A 19,340-nucleotide genomic window follows, 5' to 3' on the forward strand; every position below is an offset into this window, starting at 1 on the left:
CAACTTCCCTTTTATAAATGCCATCCAACAAATTCCTTTATATGCTAAATTTCTAAAAGACTTGTGTACCGTTAAAAGAAAATTAAATGTCCAGAAAAAAAAAAAAAAAAAAAAAAAAAAAAAAAAAAAAAAGGTTTTCTTAACTGAGCAAGTCAACGCCATTATACAAAGTAATACCCCCACCAAAGTATAAAGATCCAGGATCTCCCACAATTTTCTGTGTAATAGGTAGCTCAAAAATTGGTCAAACACTTTTGGATCTTGGCTCAGGTGTGAGTTTGCTGCCTCATACCATATATGAACAACTAGGTATAGGAGAATTGAAACCTACTTCAATCATCTCACAATTAGTTAATCGATCCATCAAGATGCCTAAAGGTATTGTTGAAGATGTTTTGGTTCAAGTTGATAAAATTTTTTATCCGGTAGACTTTGTCATCTTCATTCCAACCTCCAGTAATCCTTGGGAGGCCATTTCTTGCAACATCCATTGCTTTGATTAACTATAGAAGTGGTGTTTTGAAATTGAGTTTTGGATACATGACACTCGAACTAAATATTTTTAACACATGCAGGCAGCCACATGACTTGGAAGAGGTTCAAGAAGTTAATTTGCTGGAGGCAAATTTTGATGAAAAGACTTATTTAGAAAAAATAGTTTGCTAATTTAGAAACTGATCTAGAGGTTGTTAGTGAATTTCCTGGTAACAATTCTGACCAGCTTGATGTTTCTTTCATAGGGAATCAAAATGGGACATTCTAGAGGTATAAAGTTGAGCAACTCCCTCCATCAACAGTAGCTTATCTTAAATGGTCCCTTCATTTTGAAATTATGTCTGACACCAGTGATTTTGCCATAGGAGATGTGCTTGGACAGTGATGGGAGAATCTCCATTTTGTCATATATTATGCAAGTTAAACTTTAAATGGAGCTCAAAAAAATTATTCCACCACCGAAAATAAGTTGTTTGTTGTTGTCTTTGCCTTGGGCAAATTTCAGATTCACATTCTTGGCTCTCGTGTGGTAATTTACACTGACCATGCAGTTTTGAAATACCTCTTGACAAAGAAGGATACTAAACCAAGCCTCATCCGATGGATCCTTCTTCTCCAAGAGTTTGATATTACCATTAAGGACAAAAAGGGTGTAGAGAATGTGGTTGCTGATCATCTCTCTCAACTTCAATTCATAGAAATTGAACCCTCTTCCTCCATATTTGATTCTTTCTCTGGTGATCAGCTCTTGTCGATTGATACTTTACCTTGATATGCTGACATTGTGAACTTTTTAGTGACAGGTCAGACTCCACCACATTGGACTGCTCAAGACTTAAAACAATTCAAAATTGAGGCTAAGTATTTCTTCTATAATGACCCCTTATATGTTTAAATACTGATCAAATCAAATCATTCGAAAGTGTGTCCCAAATGTTGAAATATCTATTGTTCTTTCTACTTTTCATACTGAAGCATGTGGTGGCCACTTTTCTACTCATAAGGTTGTGGCTAAAATTCTGCAAAATGGTTTGTACTGGCCTAACATGTTTAAGGATTCTTATAATTTCTGTAAATCTTGTGAATCTTGTCAAAAATTAGGTAAAATAACTAAGCAAAATATGATGCCCTTACAACTTGTTTGGTGCTTGAAGTCTTTGATTGTTGGGGCATTGATTTTATGTGACCATTTTCTTCTTCTTTTGGTTATTTATACATTTTAGTTGCTGTTGATTACGTGTCTAAATGGATTGAAGCCATTTCTTGCAAAAAAAAAAAAAAAGATCATCAGATTGTGCTTAAGTTCTTAAAAGAAAACATTTTCTCTCGCTTTGGCATGCCTAAAGCTATCATAAATAACAATGGCACCCATTTTTGCAACAATCCATATGCTGCTCTCTTGCACAAGTATGACATTCATCATAAGGTTTCTACCCCATATCACCCTCAAAGAAATGGCCAAGCTGAACTTGCTAATAGAGAAATTAAGACCATTTTAGAAAAGATTGTCCATCATAACCACAAGGACTGGTCTTTGAGATTACCCAAAGAATTATGAGCTTATAGGACTGCATAAAAAACTGTTATTGGCATGTCTCCTTATCGATTAGTCTTTGGTAAGGTTTGTCACCTCCTTATTGAGCTTGAACACCGTGCCTTTTAAACCATCAAGAAATTTAATTTTGATCTTGACCAGGCTGGATCTTTGAGAAAGTTACACCTTTCTGAATTAGAAGAACTTAGGAGGGATGCTTATGATAACTCTAAGTTGTCTAATGAACACATGAAGTCTTTACATGATAAGCATATTCAACGAAAACCTTCGAACCTAATCATGAAGTGCTTCTCTACGATTCTAGCTTCAACGAAAACCTTCGAACCTAATCATGAAGTGCTTCTCTACGATTCTAGCTTCACCTTTTTCCTGGCAAGTTGAGATCTCGATGGAATTGTCCTTATATTGTTCAAACCGTTTTTTCTCATGGTGGTGTAGAAATTCTTAACCCACAAAATGAGAATGTTTTCGAGGTTAATGGTCAGAGACTTAAGCCCTTCCTCACTAATTTTTTACATGAAGATTTCACTCTCCATTTGCTTGATCCTGTCTCTCTTCCAACTAGTTAATTTTCACTTTGCCCTAGTTTCTTTTTGTATTATTTTGTATTTTTTTTCTGCAGGTATTACTTTCTATATCTCTTTTTTCCATTTGTTCCTTTCTTATTGCTCCTTTCATCCTCACTCAGGTATCCTTTCTTTTTTGTTTCTTGTCTTCTTATATTTTCTTTCTTTTTTATCATTGAGGACAATGCTCATTTCCAATTGGGTGGTGTGAGCAGAATCATTAATCTTGCATTGTTATACTCTGTGTTAGACACATTTTATTGCACCCCAGAAGAACCTTTGAAAAGAAATGAACTTCTTATGATTCAACATGATTTAGAACTTCTACTTTCAAACATTTATGCTTGTGAAAGGATTTGTTGGAGTTATGGGCTACTTTAACTTCTAATTATCCAGATTTTAGATCAAAATAGAAGTTTATCTAATTTTCAATTGTTTAAACTAGGGGAGGTTTGCTAAAAACTGCTTATTGGTGCTAACATAAATTTAGAATACCTTGGTTGACACTATTATGCCATTATTTGGTGATCAACACTGTAGTTGTTTGGAACTTTGATGAATCATATCCTAATGGCTTAGGAAGAAACTGTATAGAAAAAAATGCAGTGTTAGTATTAAAAAAAAAAATAAAGGAGAATGAAAGCATGAAAAACAAATGAGAAAAGGGACAGGCTAGGGATCAAGAAAAAGCTGTGTGTAATGGAAAAGGCTATCTATTACCGAGGCATCTAAAAAAAAGAAAATGGCCTTTTAAAGTGTAATAGTGTGAAAGCCACCATTGCAATGGTTTTAAATTAGATTAACATCAGTTTTCTTTCTTGATCAGCTGTTGTTTTTAGAATTTTTAATGGATTTTGACAGTCATCTTAGAAATCTAATCACAACTTGTGCACTCAGTGTTAAACATTTTTTTTGCATCTTCCCCATGGTAGATTAACTAGATAATGTATGAACGTCTATGAAGAGTTAGTATCTAATCTACATCAGCTCCAATGCTCCTAAACCCAATGAATCTTATATGTGGCATAGATTTTTGGATGAAAGTTGAATCTACTTGCTTTCTTGATTACTTTATTTGCTAGAGACTAGTAAAAAGCCAGTTGGGGTATGATAAAGTGTCAAAAATGTGTAACTAAGTAGCTTAAGTGATAAATTATTTCATCAAAGAAGGTTGAGCACTTAATTATGCATTAGATTTTAGTATTGGAGCCAAAATTGATTGCTGCCAATAATTTGCATGTAAAAATATTGAAGTTGCAGCTGGTGGTACTAGGAATAATCATGACATTCATATTGCTAAGCAATATCAAGTCTAAAGTTCCATCTTTGCCCTTAAAATAATGAGCACTTGCACATATATGTTGCAAGGCATTTATGGAAGAGCAAATACCAACTAAATTTGATATTTTTGCTTAGTTAGTGTGCGTTTTAGCTAGGGGGAAGGTTCTGGACTTGAGAAAAGATGAGAAGAAATCGGTTAAGGCAGCTGGAGAGGTGCATGCACATGAGGGGAGAGGGGGATACAAAGGCATAATATATAGAACGGAAAAACACTCTATTCAGGGAGAGAGCAAGGAGCAACAGATCGTTTTTCATCTTTCTATTTTCTTTTATGCAATTTCATGACTATATAATGTTGAGACAAAATGTTGATTGGAATATATTAGGCTAAATTTTTAATCCTAAATTTTGGGGAGTAACTCAAAATGGGATTGGGGTTGATTTCTCTTTTTCCCATTGGTTTCCTTTTCATAAACTTACTGTGTTATGTGGCATTTTATATTTGTAAAAGCTTGGAGTTCTATTTTCTTAATCTTGATTTGTTGTTGACGTAAGGTGCAACTGATGCTTGAATATGATATAAGACTCCGATAGTTTTTCTTCTTTCATTGTCCAAACTTGCTTTGCAATCTAGTAAGGAATTTCGGATAAGCTATAAACTGGACCTGAATTGTTATATTTTCCAATCATCATCTCTATGGATGAGTAGATGGTTGAGTAAAGAGGAATTTGAGAGTTGTTCAACAACAATCCATGAATGGGTGAAACCTGAATCTTAGGTGTTCAATTTATTGTCCCTTAGTCTTTTGGTTCACATTTTGCACAATATCTTTGGAGTATTTCGAATATGTTCATTGTTAATTTCTTTACTCTTTCTTTTAAGTTTCACATTCAGCAATGGAATACAACTTTACCAAAATCAATCCAAAATTTTTATTCTCATCCATTCAGCCCTTTATATGTAAATAGATACCATGCATTCATTTTCACATTGCTGTAAATCCATCTTTGTGTATATAATAGTTACAACATCATTTTCCAACTTTTGTTTTCTAACTTGCTTTATTATAAATAAAATTTAATGCTCACATGAACCACATTGTCCTTGTGAATTCGATTTTAGAACTCATCTCTGTATTACTTTGAAAGCACTCTTCTGCACTTGGAAGACAGATACAGTAGCTCATCATTTTCCAAATGCATGTATGGCAACCCTGTTGACAATCCCTTGTATTCTTTCTGCTAACTGAGAGTGTTTTTCCAAAACTACCTCTGGCAGTGACCATGTAACTGATTTCCATATCCAAAAAACTACATGATGCGACAAAATATATGGTGAAATATTCCAGTATGCATTTTAGAGTTTCAATGCCCCCTATTCCTTCATGTTGCTTGTTATAGTGGAAAATCCTAGCTATAAGTTTTGCTAGGGTGGGTGGAGAGTGAGATTGAGACATAGTAATTAAATATAAGAACTCCCTCTAATTTATGCTCCGCAAAGTCGATATAAGTTGGTTTACGCACGGTTTAGTATTTAATTAAGAGAAATGATTTATACAATCATAAAGTATGCAAATCTTGCATACTCCATTTAAATAAGATGGATAAACTTAAGATCCACATGAAAAAATTTACTTTTTAATTATAGGTTCCACTATTTTTTAAATGGAGTGTAAGCCTTACAAACTCTAAAACTATATCTAACATTATTCGTCTTTTTCCATTTTACAGGTCACGTAAAGGTTGCCCAAAAGGGGACTGCATTTCCTAATTAACCGATAGCTAATTTGCATAGAATTAACTGCATTTGGAGGCTAAACTTCTATCTAAAGCTAATAAAACTTGTTAACTTAATAAACAATAGCCCTACCATCTACGCAACCGGTCGACGTTGGTGGTAGGTGCACCATACTGGTTACCGTTAATGCAGTTTTTTATGTTTTAGGTTTGAGGATGGTTTGAAGTTATTATATTTTTAAAATATTTTTATGATGTGTTTTGATGACTAGATTTGGAGTGGAGGATTTAGATTTAGATTTAGATTTAGATCTTTAAATTATAAATCTATTGCTTGGATTGCATATTAAAATATAAATTTAGATTTTACACCAAGTTCGAATCAGATTTTAACCTTTGAAATCATGCCATAAATCTAAATCTAAATTCAAATTATTCTATCCAAACACAACAATCATAAAAAATTTCAGGTTTTGTGAAATTTTGTGAAAGTTGTAATGTATATTAAAAATATGTTTGGATTGAGAAAATGCATGTGAAGATATTTCTGTAAGTTTTTTTTTTTTTTTTCTTTTGGTTTGCGTTTGTCACGACAATTGACACAAAATGTTTTGATGATTGAGATTGTTTTGGTCCAGATATCATGCTTAGATTGAGAGCAAGAATATTTTGAGAAATTTTTCAAAAACTCTTTATCACAAGCATGATCAATAAATGTATTTTATATGAGAAGAGTGCTATAATTATAAAAAAATCTCGTAAAAATAATTTAATAAACTGATATAACTTTATATAATATATTAAATTTATTTTACAATAAAAATAATTATACATTTAAACATATATATATACCACATTAAATTAGTCAGATTACGAGTTTATTTTTATGAAATCTCTATAATTATAATATTTGATATCGTATTATAAAATGTCGAGACAACGATCACAAAATATAAATGGTGAACTAACAATGAGGAATGCCTTTAGGATTAACGTATCCAAATGAACTTTTTTTAGCTTAACAGTTTAGGCCATGTGCTCTATAACATCTTCCTCCCAACTTCGCTCATAACGCGGAAATTAACGAATCGAAAATCAAAGGAAATTGCACTGCATTTCCCCTTACTCGTCTCTTGGTATTAATTTCCACGTTCTCATTCACTTTCTTCTGCTTTATACTATTAATTTGACGCGAATCGAACTCATTTGGACTTCCGAAACTTTGCTATCATATTGAAACGGGGGGGAAAAATCCCTACTCCTATCTCCTATCTTTCGCGATGAAATAGTTGATATTCCGTATATATATATATATATATATATATATATATATATATATATATATGCTACACTAATTAAAAGATTAATAGCAGTACATAAATACTTTTTTAACAGCTTTTAGAAGAGGTGTAGGTATCATTTGGGAAGAAAGAATGACGTAATTTCAGTATAAAAGATGTTTGAAGTCTTTTTTTTTTTTTTTTTTTTAATTTGAGGGTTACATAAAATGAAATTGAGATCCACTCTAATTTCTAGACTCAATTTTTTTTTATAATTCAAATAGAGATAAATAAGATAGGTGGAGGGAGAAATAAGAGAGAAGGAGAGAGACCGAAAAGAAAGCCGATACCTCCTCCTCTTATGTAAAAATCAGATCTGAAACTCTTAATTTTTTACTAAAAAGAAGGAAAAGGGGAGACCATCTATTAGTTATATTTATATCTTTCTGATTTTTAGTTTAATCTTTGAATAAGAAAATGATAAAAAGGAATGTACGTCATTTTCAAACGACATAAAATTTTAAAAAATAAAAGAAAATTCAAACTTTCTAATGTTTTAAACCCTAAACTCAGAACGTCAAAAACATCTTTATCCGTAATTTCGGACAATACAATGGTATATCATTTTCAAGTTTGGACACCCGAGTATACTGTATTAAACAATTACTTTTGTATTCTTTTGAGAGCGAAGCTAATCCACGCTTATTTGGAGAAACGCGTCTCCTAGCACTTATTTTAAGGCCAAGTCATTGCACCTCTCTCCATCACTGCTCTGATCCATAACCAAAACTCTCCATAACCAAAACACCCAAGTCAATCAGAAAACAAAGCTCACAAAACTTCACAGATCACAGCCCCAAGCAGAATGATAGAAGAAAGACAAGCCGGAGCACCCCACGGCGTCCTGCTGGCCGTCGTGGTGATCCTAGTGCTTGTGGTGCCGTCCCTTATTGGCGACCAAGGCGAGGCCATCGCCGAGGCCATCTCCGAGCTGCTAAGCCCGGTTGGACTTCTGCTCCTCCCCATCCTCCTCCTCCTCACCATCCAGTTCCTCTCCTCCGAGCGCGGCTCCTTCATCTCTGGCATTTTCTCTACCGGCGAGCCCGATACCATTCACAGGGTTAGTGGGTCACCGGTGGGGGTGGCTCTTGTTCTTATCATCGTCTTGTTTCTCTTGTACAATCGCGTATCGATCTTCGGCGGCGGTGACGACTCCGGTGAATAACATGGATGGATCTTGGTTTTCAAGGCGTTGATTTATCTTTGGTTTCGGGGTTTTAATTTCTTTTGCGGTATATGGGTATAGTGTACGTACGTAGAATTGTCATGTATACACATGGTGATGAAAGACTTTGAGATTATTCTGTTCATTCAGAATAGTTGTACGTTTAGAGCTTTAATTTTTATTAATCCAGAATTACCTTTTGAGACACTGTTCTTCTTCTTCTTCTTCTTTCCCTCGTTAAGACGAAAATTTCATTTAACTAGATAGAAAAATTCTACTAGCTTACATCACGAATATTCCTCCTATTAATTAGATGAATGTGTGAGATATAAGCATTTTTAAGTATTATTTTAAGATAAATATTTTAACAAAAGAAATTTCATGTGTATTCATTTAATTTATTAAATTATAAAATTATTTTTATTATAAAATAAATTTAACACTATAAAATTATATACATACGAGAATGAATCTTGCCAGATGGTTTGACTTTTGAGATGAACTACTCGGGGGAAAGGTCTTTAAATTCATTGGGAAATTAAATTTTGGTTTTGGGATGATAATTATGATTGACCTGAAATTTGAAAGGTCATAAAAAAGCAAAAATTGAAGGGTTTTTTAAGAATTAAAATGGGCAATAAATGTTCCTTTAAATAATGCAAAAGAAGTTCAAAAGATAAGTGAAATGATATAACGAAGGAAGTAAAAATGTTGGTATTATTCTAATTAAGAAAATAATTAAATTAGAGAATTCAATAATTAAATTCTGTCATCAAGAATGAAGAAGAGACTATTGCTTTTTTAAATTTAGATTTTTTTAATTTATTTTTAAAGATGAAATGAGATGAAATGATTTAATATTAAAATTAAAAAATTAAATAAAATATCATTTGAATATATTTTTTAATATTAAAATTTAAAAAAATTTAAATTATTTATTTTTATTTTATATAAAAATTATAATAATGAGATTAAAAAAATTTAAAATTTAAAATTTTAATTTTGAAAATAAACCGGACCTTAAATTGGCTTAAATTGGTCACTGTCGGTGGCTACAGACCGTGGCGCGTTGTCAGTGGTGGCCGTGTCTCTCAGAGAGACTACTCTCGTAACAATTTTTGTCGTTTGTTGAGGTTGCTTCTGTGGCCTTTCCTGGTTCCTTAGTTCGTTGTTCAACTTCGTGCTGCCACGTGGCCCTTGTTTATCTGAATTCTAAAAGAATATATATATATATATATATATATATAAATATTGAATTATTGGGATCGAGCTGCATATTATCTTAAATTATTTAAGTACATTATTTTCAGATCTAACTTATTAAAAATTGTATGCATTTGTCATCTCTTGTACGGCTAATGAATCTGTTGTGGGAAGTGTCAGCTACCTATAACAATGCTTCACATAGTACAGTCTGTCGCTCTATGAAGCACATAGGATACTGGCCAGAATCTGCACTGCAGAGATCCCCACTCAGACATGCTTTCTTTAAATAATTAATAATCTCCTCGTTTCGTTATATTAATGAGATGAAATTAAAATTTTATGAACGGTATTAATAAAATAATTTATAAATAGTAAAACTTTTTATGAGATTTTGAAAAAAAAAAACGAAAAATTGAATAAAAAAATTATAAAATTAAAAGAAAGTTAGAATATAATTTTTTAAAATTTTGAAATTTAAAAAAAATAAATCATTTTTTATGTTTTGTTTGTTATAATAATTAAGTAATAATTAAATAAAAAAATTGAAAATCTAAAATTGTTATTTAGATGTTGAGATGAGATGAGATAGTTTCAAAAATATATAAACTAGGCCCGAGTGTTGAGTATGGTCGAGAGAGGTCAGCTTTTTAGAGATGATTGGCTAAAGTGGCAATCACTTTAATTTTGGCAATATACTCATTTTAGATCTAATGTTCAAATTTTCTTAAATGTATACAATTTTTTTAAAAAATGTTTTAGTCATAAAACATAATTTGCAAAAGACGTCACTTGATATTTTAAATTGTAAAATAAATCTAACGTATCATAAAAAATTATATCATTTTATAAATTTATCTTTATAAAATCTCTATATAATTGTCCCACTTCTCATAATTGTTAAGAGGCCATGAACTTGAGAAGTCTTTCCTTAAATTATGAAAAGGGTTGAGATTTCACATCTAAAACTCGGTTTATTCATGGGTGAAAGATCCTGTGAGGTGCTTGTATACAAGCCTAAGGCCAGACCCAAAACTGTATATAGGCTAAGGAAAAAATGGCAAAGAGGGCATGCCGGTTTGAATTAAGTCCTGCGCATCCTCAGCCCCAAAGGCTGACAAAGACCCGAAGGCCCATCACACATGAATGTCTGGACATCTACAACATCTTCTTCATTACAAACATAACTTTCAACTGGGGAACAAAGTACCTTCAGTCCATTCCATAACTTCTAGTTCTGTAGTAGATGGATCATAACGATTTGAGAAAATTAGATCAAATTCAAGGAAAATGATAGTTGGCCCCTCGATTGACCCAGTTGGTATTTTTTTTTTATCAGTTTTTTTTATTAAATATTTCTATTTAAAAAATATAAAAATTTGGAAAAATATAGAAAATAAAAAAAATACTACCTATCATCTCTACACATCACACACCAACATATAATTTTTCATTTTAATCATTCTATTTAAACACACATATGAGTAATATTACATACAGTCGTAGAATGCACAAGCGTCGTGTAGTTGTTAGTGGTGGGCAGCGGGTGCTTGCCACCTACTGCACTGCCCCGTTCGCTCCGCCCCCGCCCTGCTCCAGCATGTCTAAGCCCCCCCCCCCAAGTATTCCTTTCTCGATCTCTCACTCTCTTATTCCAGACCCAGACTCCCAAACTCTCTCAATCTCTCTCAATCCCTCTCATATTAATCTCGTTTGCCATGGAAGTAGCAGACATCGACAAATGACTCGATTGGGTTTGTTGTAATAAATGCCACTAAGTTTGGGGGAGCCGAGGAGGGGGCGGGGAGCGAACGGATGGAGGTCCACTCCTGCACCCCATGCAACGGATGGAGTACCCTACCTCCACATGGACGGAGACGGATTACGGGAAAAAAATATCCACCCCCTCTCATGCAGGGTGGGGGATGGGGAGGGGGTGTCCCAACCCCGTAAGGAGCAGGTAGCACTCCTAATAGTTGTTTTAAAAAAGAGTGAGATTTATTATTAAAAAAATAACTTTTTTATATAGATCTTATTTTTACTCATTTTTTTAAAGTAATTGTACGATACTTATACATTTTAAAATTATAAATATCATTTCTGAGGAAATAATAAATAAAATTTTTATTTCTGAATACTGTTGAGTAGAGTGCCATCTCGCCTAGAGAAAATATGTTGAGGTACCTGGCCCATGGATACCTGGCCCGATTCCAAATTGGCACCACATTCACACTACGAGGCGAAGGACCCATTGGCCATTATTCACGAACAGAAGTCCTTTTCCCGTAATTACTGAACACCCCTCAACACTGACTTCTAGTTCTCGGCGTCTCGCCCAAACCCTTGACTATAAATACTCCTTGTCCTCAACGCGCCAGAGCCCTCTTTCTCTCTCTCGCCCCTGGCTGCATCCTCGCTCTCTCCTCCTTAGCCCCTTAACTCTTTGTTGGAACGGTCCGAGAGATTCCGCAAGCATGTTGGTTTACCAGGACCTCCTCACAGGTACCGTTGCTTCTCTCTCAGATTCACCTTTTTGTTTAAATCGAGGCTTGTCTTGTTTTAAGCATTATACATGTTTTAGATCGGTGTGTTGTCTATCAAGTTTTATTTCTGAAGGTATGTTTTCCTTTCTTGCGTGTTATTGCATATGTTTGGTGTTCTTTGTTGCGTCTGTTGTTGAGATCTGGAGGTTTTACATATCGGTTTAAGTTGAACAAGTTTGTGTGAGCTAAGTTAATGGGCCCATTTGAATTATCATTCCCTTAGCTGAGATATCGTTTATTTAAAGCCATATATCAGATAATCTAGCTGATCCATTTCAACTGTCCAGAGAAAAAAGTGACCCATTTGAAAAATCTTTCGCTTGGTTTGCTCTATTTATATTGCTTTGGGTGACTTTGCTAATTGGTTCATACTCTACTGTCCTTTGATTTAACTTGTTTGAGACTTCTTTTTTATGTGCATACATATTGGAGTGTTGCTAGTTTTGTTGTAGTCTCTCTTTCTGGATGTGATGATTTGATGCTTGCGTTTTTTTTTTCTCTGATGGATTAATTTATTGGTTTTGTTGACTAACGGAATGCTATATATATTTGAGTGGTATTACTTTTTTTTATTGAAATTTGCTTCTGCAGTGGGATGTTATGGAGGAGTTGTCTGACCGTTTAAATGTTGCATTGATATCAGGTGATGAGCTTCTCTCGGACTCGTTCCCATATAAGGAAATCGAGAATGGAATTTTGTGGGAAGTTGAGGGAAAGGTTGGTGTTTATAACTTCCTCTCTTTAGATCTTAGTTTGAATACCTAGTTTGAAGAGTTTCACTACTTTGTAATGCTAACAAGGGTTTTGATACAAGTGACTGACTTGTGCCATTACATGTTTACGCAGTACAAGAACTAAAAGAAAACAATGCTGTGGCTTGATTAGGATATCCGGGATTTTATTTGTGTTGACTTTATATATATATATTGGAATTCAATTAATTATGGTTTCAATGTATTTGCTTGCTCAGTGGGTTGTTCAAGGAGCTGTTGATGTAGACATAGGTGCAAACCCCTCTGCTGAAGGTGGAGAGGATGATGAGGGTGTTGATGACCAAGCTGCTAAGGTGGTTGACATTGTTGACACATTTAGGCTTCAGGTTTGTTGTGCCCACAAAATCTTATGACATCATTTATTTTTTATTGCAAAGCAATGTTTGACTAGGTTATTATCTCATGCTTGCAGGAGCAACCTGCTTTTGACAAGAAGCAATTTGTCACATATATGAAGAGGTTCATCAAGTTGTTGACACCCAAGCTTGAGGGAGAGCAGCAAGAGAAATTTAAGAAAAACATTGAGGCAGCAACCAAGTTCCTGCTTTCGAAGCTCAGTGACCTCCAATTGTAAGGCCCTCTTATATATGATGCTTTTTGAAATAGTTACCGATTCACTACCACTTCCTTGTGTCAATGTTCTGTCTATGCCAATGCACGTAATTGTTATTTGTCTCCTCTCCTTTTATGTTCTGATATAATATCAGGCTCAACTGAGTAGCTTGAAAGTTAGTTTTTTAGTTGTTAATGCCTGTATCTTTGGCTTAAGTTAAATAGCTCAAACAAAGCCTTTATACCCTTTGCAGTTTTGTGGGGGAGAGCATGCATGATGATGGCTGCCTCGTATTTGCTTACTACAAGGAAGGTGCCACTGACCCGACATTTTTGTACTTTGGCTATGCTTTGAAGGAGGTCAAGTGCTAAAAGTGGAGTAGCTTGCTTGCCAAGACGTTCTTGATGAATTTGCAGTTATCTGTTTGTTTTGTCTTCTGATGTTTTTATTGTTGACATAAGGCTTTGTGCCTAGTGTTTGGGTTTTGATGGGTATTTTCTCATTATAATGTGTTTTCTCTGATTCAATGGGTGTTATGTTTGAGTTTAGTCTATACTTATCAAAAAAAAAAAAAAATGTTTTGAGTGTAGTCTATGGGTTGGCTCAAGGGCCTTGGTGTATGCTCCATTTGCCCCTGGGTCTAAGGTTCAGATCTTTGGGTTCAAACTATTTTCTGGAGTTATGTCCCATTAGTGAAAAGCGGATGAAGATTTATGAGAGGCTTATATTCGCAACCCATCTCAACTCATTTCAACTCATCTCAATCCATCTCACTACTATTTATTACTATTCATCAACTTTAACTCACAAATCTCATTACTATTCATAATCCATCTTACTACTGTTCACAACTCATCTCAACTTATCTTCAAATCCAAACGACACTCAAGAAAGTGTTACAGGGTCTGAGGTTTAACAGGATAAAAGACGTGTTGCGTTCACATGGTCTCCGGTATTCCTTGTCATCAAGAGATGTGTTGTGTCTAGTTGAAGGGAGTATAAATTAGTTATAAAAATTAAAAATGATAGGAGTATCATAAACTTGTTTTAGCATTTATGAATGATGGATTCATGGTTTCTGTGATGTCTTTACCGATGTAGATATATTAAGAGTCGACACCTATCAAAAAAAGATATCTTAAGAATTGTCGCAAGTATATGAGGGGGTCTTTGATAAACCATAATACCAAGCTAGTCACGAATGTTATAACAAAGTCTCGCTTTTTTATAATTAGATTTACTGATTTACGTGTATAGATTGAAAATAAACTCAAGCTAGTTCAAAATTGAACTAATGTTCTAGAAAGTCGAGAGAATCGATCATTTTTTCTATGGTTTGTCAAACTTGTACCACACTTGATGCATTGAAGCATGCCATTGTTTTTAAAGAAGAAAAAAAAAAATCTGGCGAGGCACATTCTAATGTATTTGTTTCAAAATGGTAGTCGGAAATGGTTAAAAAATGGATTCATTCTAAAACGATGCATTGAGTGATATAACAAGTTGTGTTAGCAAATGCAATTTCCAGGTTCTGGGTAATCTATAGTTTACTGTGCATATACAAATGGTCACTGCCTCCTCTCCCCTCCGTTTTTTTTCCCTCTTTTACAAAAGATGTTTTCAACATCTCCATTTCGTTGTGTGATGGGTTTGAGATCTCCAAAACTAAAGGACAAATGACTTGTTAAATGGCCTAAAACACGATTAATTAATTATGCAGGTCTTGCAGTTAGGTGGGTTGCATGCATGGACTGTTGTCTGTATGCGATTAAAATGTGTCAAAAGTAAGTGGATATAATATTGCATGGATCATAATTAGGTCCAATCCAAAGGCTTTAAATGCCTCCCAATATGTTATATCAACTCTTACTTAAAAGTTGGTATATATTTATAAAAAATAATAATAATGTAGGTATTTATCTCCCCATGCAAATACAGCAAATGCCATTTCTAAACGTCAGCACCAGCATGCATGAGATACACACTGAACCTTGGAATCTGTAAAACCTATGGACTCATCCAAACAAATCTTTTTTTTTTTTTTTAGTTCCGTTATATACATTCATTTTTGTGTAGTTCTTACGCATTCTACTGATATGATTGATCAAAACAATTATTTTATATAAAAAAAAGTAACATAATCAATTATATCAATGAAATGTATAAAAAATATATAAAAGTGACTACATAAAAAGTGAAAACTACTAGCTCGAGGGTAGGGTACAGAAAACAAAAAATGAGGGATATGGCAAAATTGGCAGACACCACACGGACTTTTTTGAATTCATCCAAAAATCAAATCCACTTAAGTGCCAACTTTATTGTGTACAATTTAGTCAAATTGACGTCTCCAAATGGGCTAAACCCACTTATTCAACTCTAACCTCATCTATGATATCTTGAATTCTCTTTTTTCTCGTAATTCTTGCTCTTCTATGATTAAAAGAAAGTCCGCATAAATCAATACAATAATGTAGGGTCTATTGTTCATGTTTTTGCCCGTGCGCATATCATTTTTGAAAAATTATTGACTAATATTGCAGCGTGACACCAACCCTATATAATTACACTTTATTAAAAGACTCAAAAAATAAATAAATAAATAATAAATCAAGGACTTGCTGTCCATTGAAATCATTAATAGGGTTCCCAATGAGGTTGAATAGAAAAGATGAGAGATAACAAGAGCAAATCCGGCCAAAAAATGATGAAACTTTAATTCAAATTACCATTCCTAATTATTGGGTCTCAACCTTACATGCTTTAACTTAAAGCAAGACTTTATTCGAAAAGAAGTGAATTGCAAGGTATGATAGAATTGAAAAGGCCCCGTCTTTTTCAGGTGGCCCCCCCACCTTCGGATCGAACAGCAATATAATTATAATCCTTCTTGCTGGCCCACATTCATCGCAACAACACATCATTTACAACCTACTTATACTATTCTTAGTTAATTATGTATCCTTATGCTTTGCTTTCTTAATTAATTTTATATGATCTATTAGATTTATTTTTTTAATAAAAATAATTTTATAACTTGACATATTAAATTTTATTTTATTTTAAACATGTGGTTGTTTTATTTATCACGTTGTTTATGCTTCGTCAATATCCATAAATATTGTTGGTTTTGTAGCAACTAAGGAACTTCAACGAAAATAGCTAAGATATCGGCAATATCTTTCTTAGAGCATTGGTAATGACCTAGTCTAAGTCTAAATTTTACCTTTTTTTTTTTTTTTTTGAGTTAAAACTCCTACATTGGACTAACCAAAAGGATATTTGTGAAACTTTAAGCTTTAGTAATTTAGGACTCCTAGTCATATTTGGAGAATCACTGTAAAATGATTAAATCAATATTTTATAATAATATTAAAATTAAATACAAGTGTATTTACAAAATATTACTTTTTTAAAAAATATTATTAAAATATATAATATTATATTACTATTTTGACTTTAGAATAATTAATCCAATCTAATGTAGATTAACTTTTTCAAAACTTTTAACTATAACCAAAACTTCAAATTCTAGTTAAAATTTACACGCTAAGCCATTGCCAATACTTCTCGACATATAAAAAACTTGTTTGTTGGTAAATTTGAGATCTCCATTTTGACATGGGGATTCATGCATGCACGACATTCATTGACTACATTTTGTACAAAGATCCGAGTCTTTTGTCTTCTTTTATCTTTTTTTAGGTTTCTTTTTTCTTTCAGATTTAGGGGTTGGACTCTCACTCCATAGCAGCATTCTCACTAGATTTTGAAATGGGCCATGTGCTGCCTCCCCCGACAACACTCTTACTAGGTTTTCTTCCCTCTGGAGAGATGGTCTGTTATTCTCTCTTTTGCAAATTGCAATAAGGTTGTGTTCGGAAGATTAAATCATATCAATATATTTTAATTTAATTATTAATGGAATTTAGTAATTTTTCAATTTTCATAAAAAGTTAAACTCATTTTATATATTTAAACATATGCCTCAATCTATTTATATTTAAACATATTTTAATAAGACTTATAAAATATTATTATTTATCAATTAACTCAAATCATTTAAAACCACATTAAAATCCAAATGACCCATCTAAACTCTTTACTCTTCTTCTAAAGGATGTAAAGGATGGGGCATTAAATGCTCCATCGAATACGCCGAAACAAACAAGTTTGTTGCATCATTATCCATTGAATTTTGAATATGTAGTTAAAACCACGTAATTTTCATCGAGATTGAATAAAACAACGACCTTTACAACGGTTCCTTCCTTATCTCAAATTTGAAACAATGATTTCATACAAAATATTGACTTCTTTGCCTTTCACTTTTGTTTTATTCGAATCATGCAATGTATTTGCTGTGGAGCATTTGGTTGGGACTACACATCTTCTCCTTTTGTAATTGATAAATGATATTTATAGTTTTAGATTCCGTTTGCATATCAAAACGGTTTTATTTCATCATTATAATTTTTTTAAATTTTTACATAAAATATAATAAATAATTTAACTTTTTCAAATTTTAAAATAAAAATAATATTTTAACAATATTTTATTCAATTTTTATCTAAAATTATCTCGTCTCACCATCCAAACGGGACATTGGAATATACAAGTCTTGCGTACTTCATTTATAAAAAGTAGGTAAATTTGAAACTAACATAAAAAATTAATTTTTTAATGATAGACTTTAACTTTTTTTTAAAAAAAGAAAAGTGTGCAATACTTGCATATATTAGAACTGTATCTAACATTACTCTGTGTAATTATATATTTTTTTAAATCTTCTAAAAAAGATTCCATCTTGTTGTGCCTTGCTAGACTTCCATGACATCAACAATAAAAACACGACAAACTGTATAATAATTATCTTATAATTCATATGAAAAAACCATATATATCAAAACCTTTTATATTTATAAGAATATATAATTCAACAACAGAGTATTTAGGCAGTAAACTTGATACCATATTTGGAACATATTTAGCTGTGCATTATGCAAAACCAAACGTATGTTTTTATTTGTACACGGAGACATCAAAATAATTAAAGTACAAACTCTTACATATATGGTTCCCTTTTGAAAGAGCACGTTTCTGCATGATTGTTCAAAATCGGAGGGCATGGGTGGTCTCGTGCTGCCGCTGTGTGTTCCTTCCCAGCCAAACATCCATATTAATTACTGTCATAGAGGGTGCTTTTTATACCGAAAGAAAACCCATGATTTAGTGATAAAAAGATCACGTAAAAGTAAAATAGATCTAACATATTATATGAAATTATGTCAGTTTGTAAATTTATTTTTGTGTGATCTCTTTGTACTTATAACACTTCTATTATGAAAAATGTGTCGAGACATGAATTAGGTGTCGTTACTAAACACATTACATCTCCAATTAAAGATGATTTTATGGTTTATATCTTCAACTACCCAAAATGACACAACGTTGTGGAATGATAAATAATACACTTAATTAAGATCCGTAAAAGTAGTATTACATCATTTAAGATATATCCCAAGTAAATATGTTTGATGGTTGTTGGTGTCTTGTTCTAAATGCCGTCTGGACATTAACGCTTGCTGATTAATATTTAAAGGAATTATCTACGACTGGTTTTGACTAAATTGCTTTGTTTAATTGGCAACCAAAAAAATTGCCGTCTTACTTTCAGCGTTATTATTGGACACTTCAACATTACTGAGCTTTAAAAATAAAAACATTTGTTTTCTTATTGCCACCGGATATTTGGTAAAAAAGTTTTGAAATACAAGCCCTCAAAAGGAAAATCTCTTTCAATCTAATGAATCTAGGCTTCGTTTGAAAACACAATTCATCTCAACTCATCATTACAACTTTTTAAAATCTCAACATAAAATATAATAAACAATTCAACTTTTTCAAATTTCAAAACAATAATAATAATAATAATAATAATAAATATTCTAATAATATTTTATCAACTCAACTCAACTTATTTCAACTCACTTTAACATTCAAACACACTCTTAAGTTGGTTTTGGTGAATGAGAAGTAGTCTCATACTACTTTAATATTATTCACAAACAGTTCACTATTATTCATAAATTATTTATTATTATTTATTTTTTTATTACTATTTACAGA

General features: G+C 32.7%; 2 protein-coding genes across 2 annotated transcripts; both read left to right on the forward strand.

The window, feature by feature from the left end:
- Positions 1 to 7,601: 7,601 nt before the first annotated feature.
- LOC121247851 lies at positions 7,602 to 8,344 on the forward strand. The gene has a single exon (XM_041146313.1). The coding sequence runs from the start codon at positions 7,780 to 7,782 to the stop codon at positions 8,137 to 8,139; it is 360 nt and encodes a 119-aa protein (XP_041002247.1). The 5' UTR covers positions 7,602 to 7,779; the 3' UTR covers positions 8,140 to 8,344.
- Positions 8,345 to 11,634: 3,290 nt separating this feature from the next.
- Positions 11,635 to 13,733, forward strand: LOC121246704 (translationally-controlled tumor protein homolog). The gene is made up of 5 exons (XM_041144942.1): positions 11,635 to 11,844; positions 12,529 to 12,602; positions 12,856 to 12,984; positions 13,071 to 13,228; positions 13,465 to 13,733. The coding sequence occupies exons 1-5, from the start codon at positions 11,817 to 11,819 to the stop codon at positions 13,580 to 13,582; spliced, it is 507 nt and encodes a 168-aa protein (XP_041000876.1). The 5' UTR covers positions 11,635 to 11,816; the 3' UTR covers positions 13,583 to 13,733.
- The last annotated feature ends 5,607 nt before the right edge of the window (positions 13,734 to 19,340 follow it).

This window comes from Juglans microcarpa x Juglans regia, chromosome 1S (genome assembly GCF_004785595.1).
Source record: "Juglans microcarpa x Juglans regia isolate MS1-56 chromosome 1S, Jm3101_v1.0, whole genome shotgun sequence".
Taxonomy (NCBI): Eukaryota; Viridiplantae; Streptophyta; class Magnoliopsida; order Fagales; family Juglandaceae; genus Juglans; species Juglans microcarpa x Juglans regia.

Excerpts from the sequence above, each read along its gene's own strand:
- LOC121246704 (XM_041144942.1), top strand. The coding sequence starts at position 11,817 with ATGTTGGTTTACCAGGACCTCCTCACAG. Across the intron at positions 11,845-12,528 it reads TTACCAGGACCTCCTCACAG|GTGATGAGCTTCTCTCGGAC; the intron begins GTACCGTTGCTT and ends CATTGATATCAG. Across the intron at positions 12,603-12,855 it reads TGTGGGAAGTTGAGGGAAAG|TGGGTTGTTCAAGGAGCTGT; the intron begins GTTGGTGTTTAT and ends TTGCTTGCTCAG.
- LOC121247851 (XM_041146313.1), top strand. The coding sequence starts at position 7,780 with ATGATAGAAGAAAGACAAGCCGGAGCACCCCACGGCGTCCTGCTGGCC.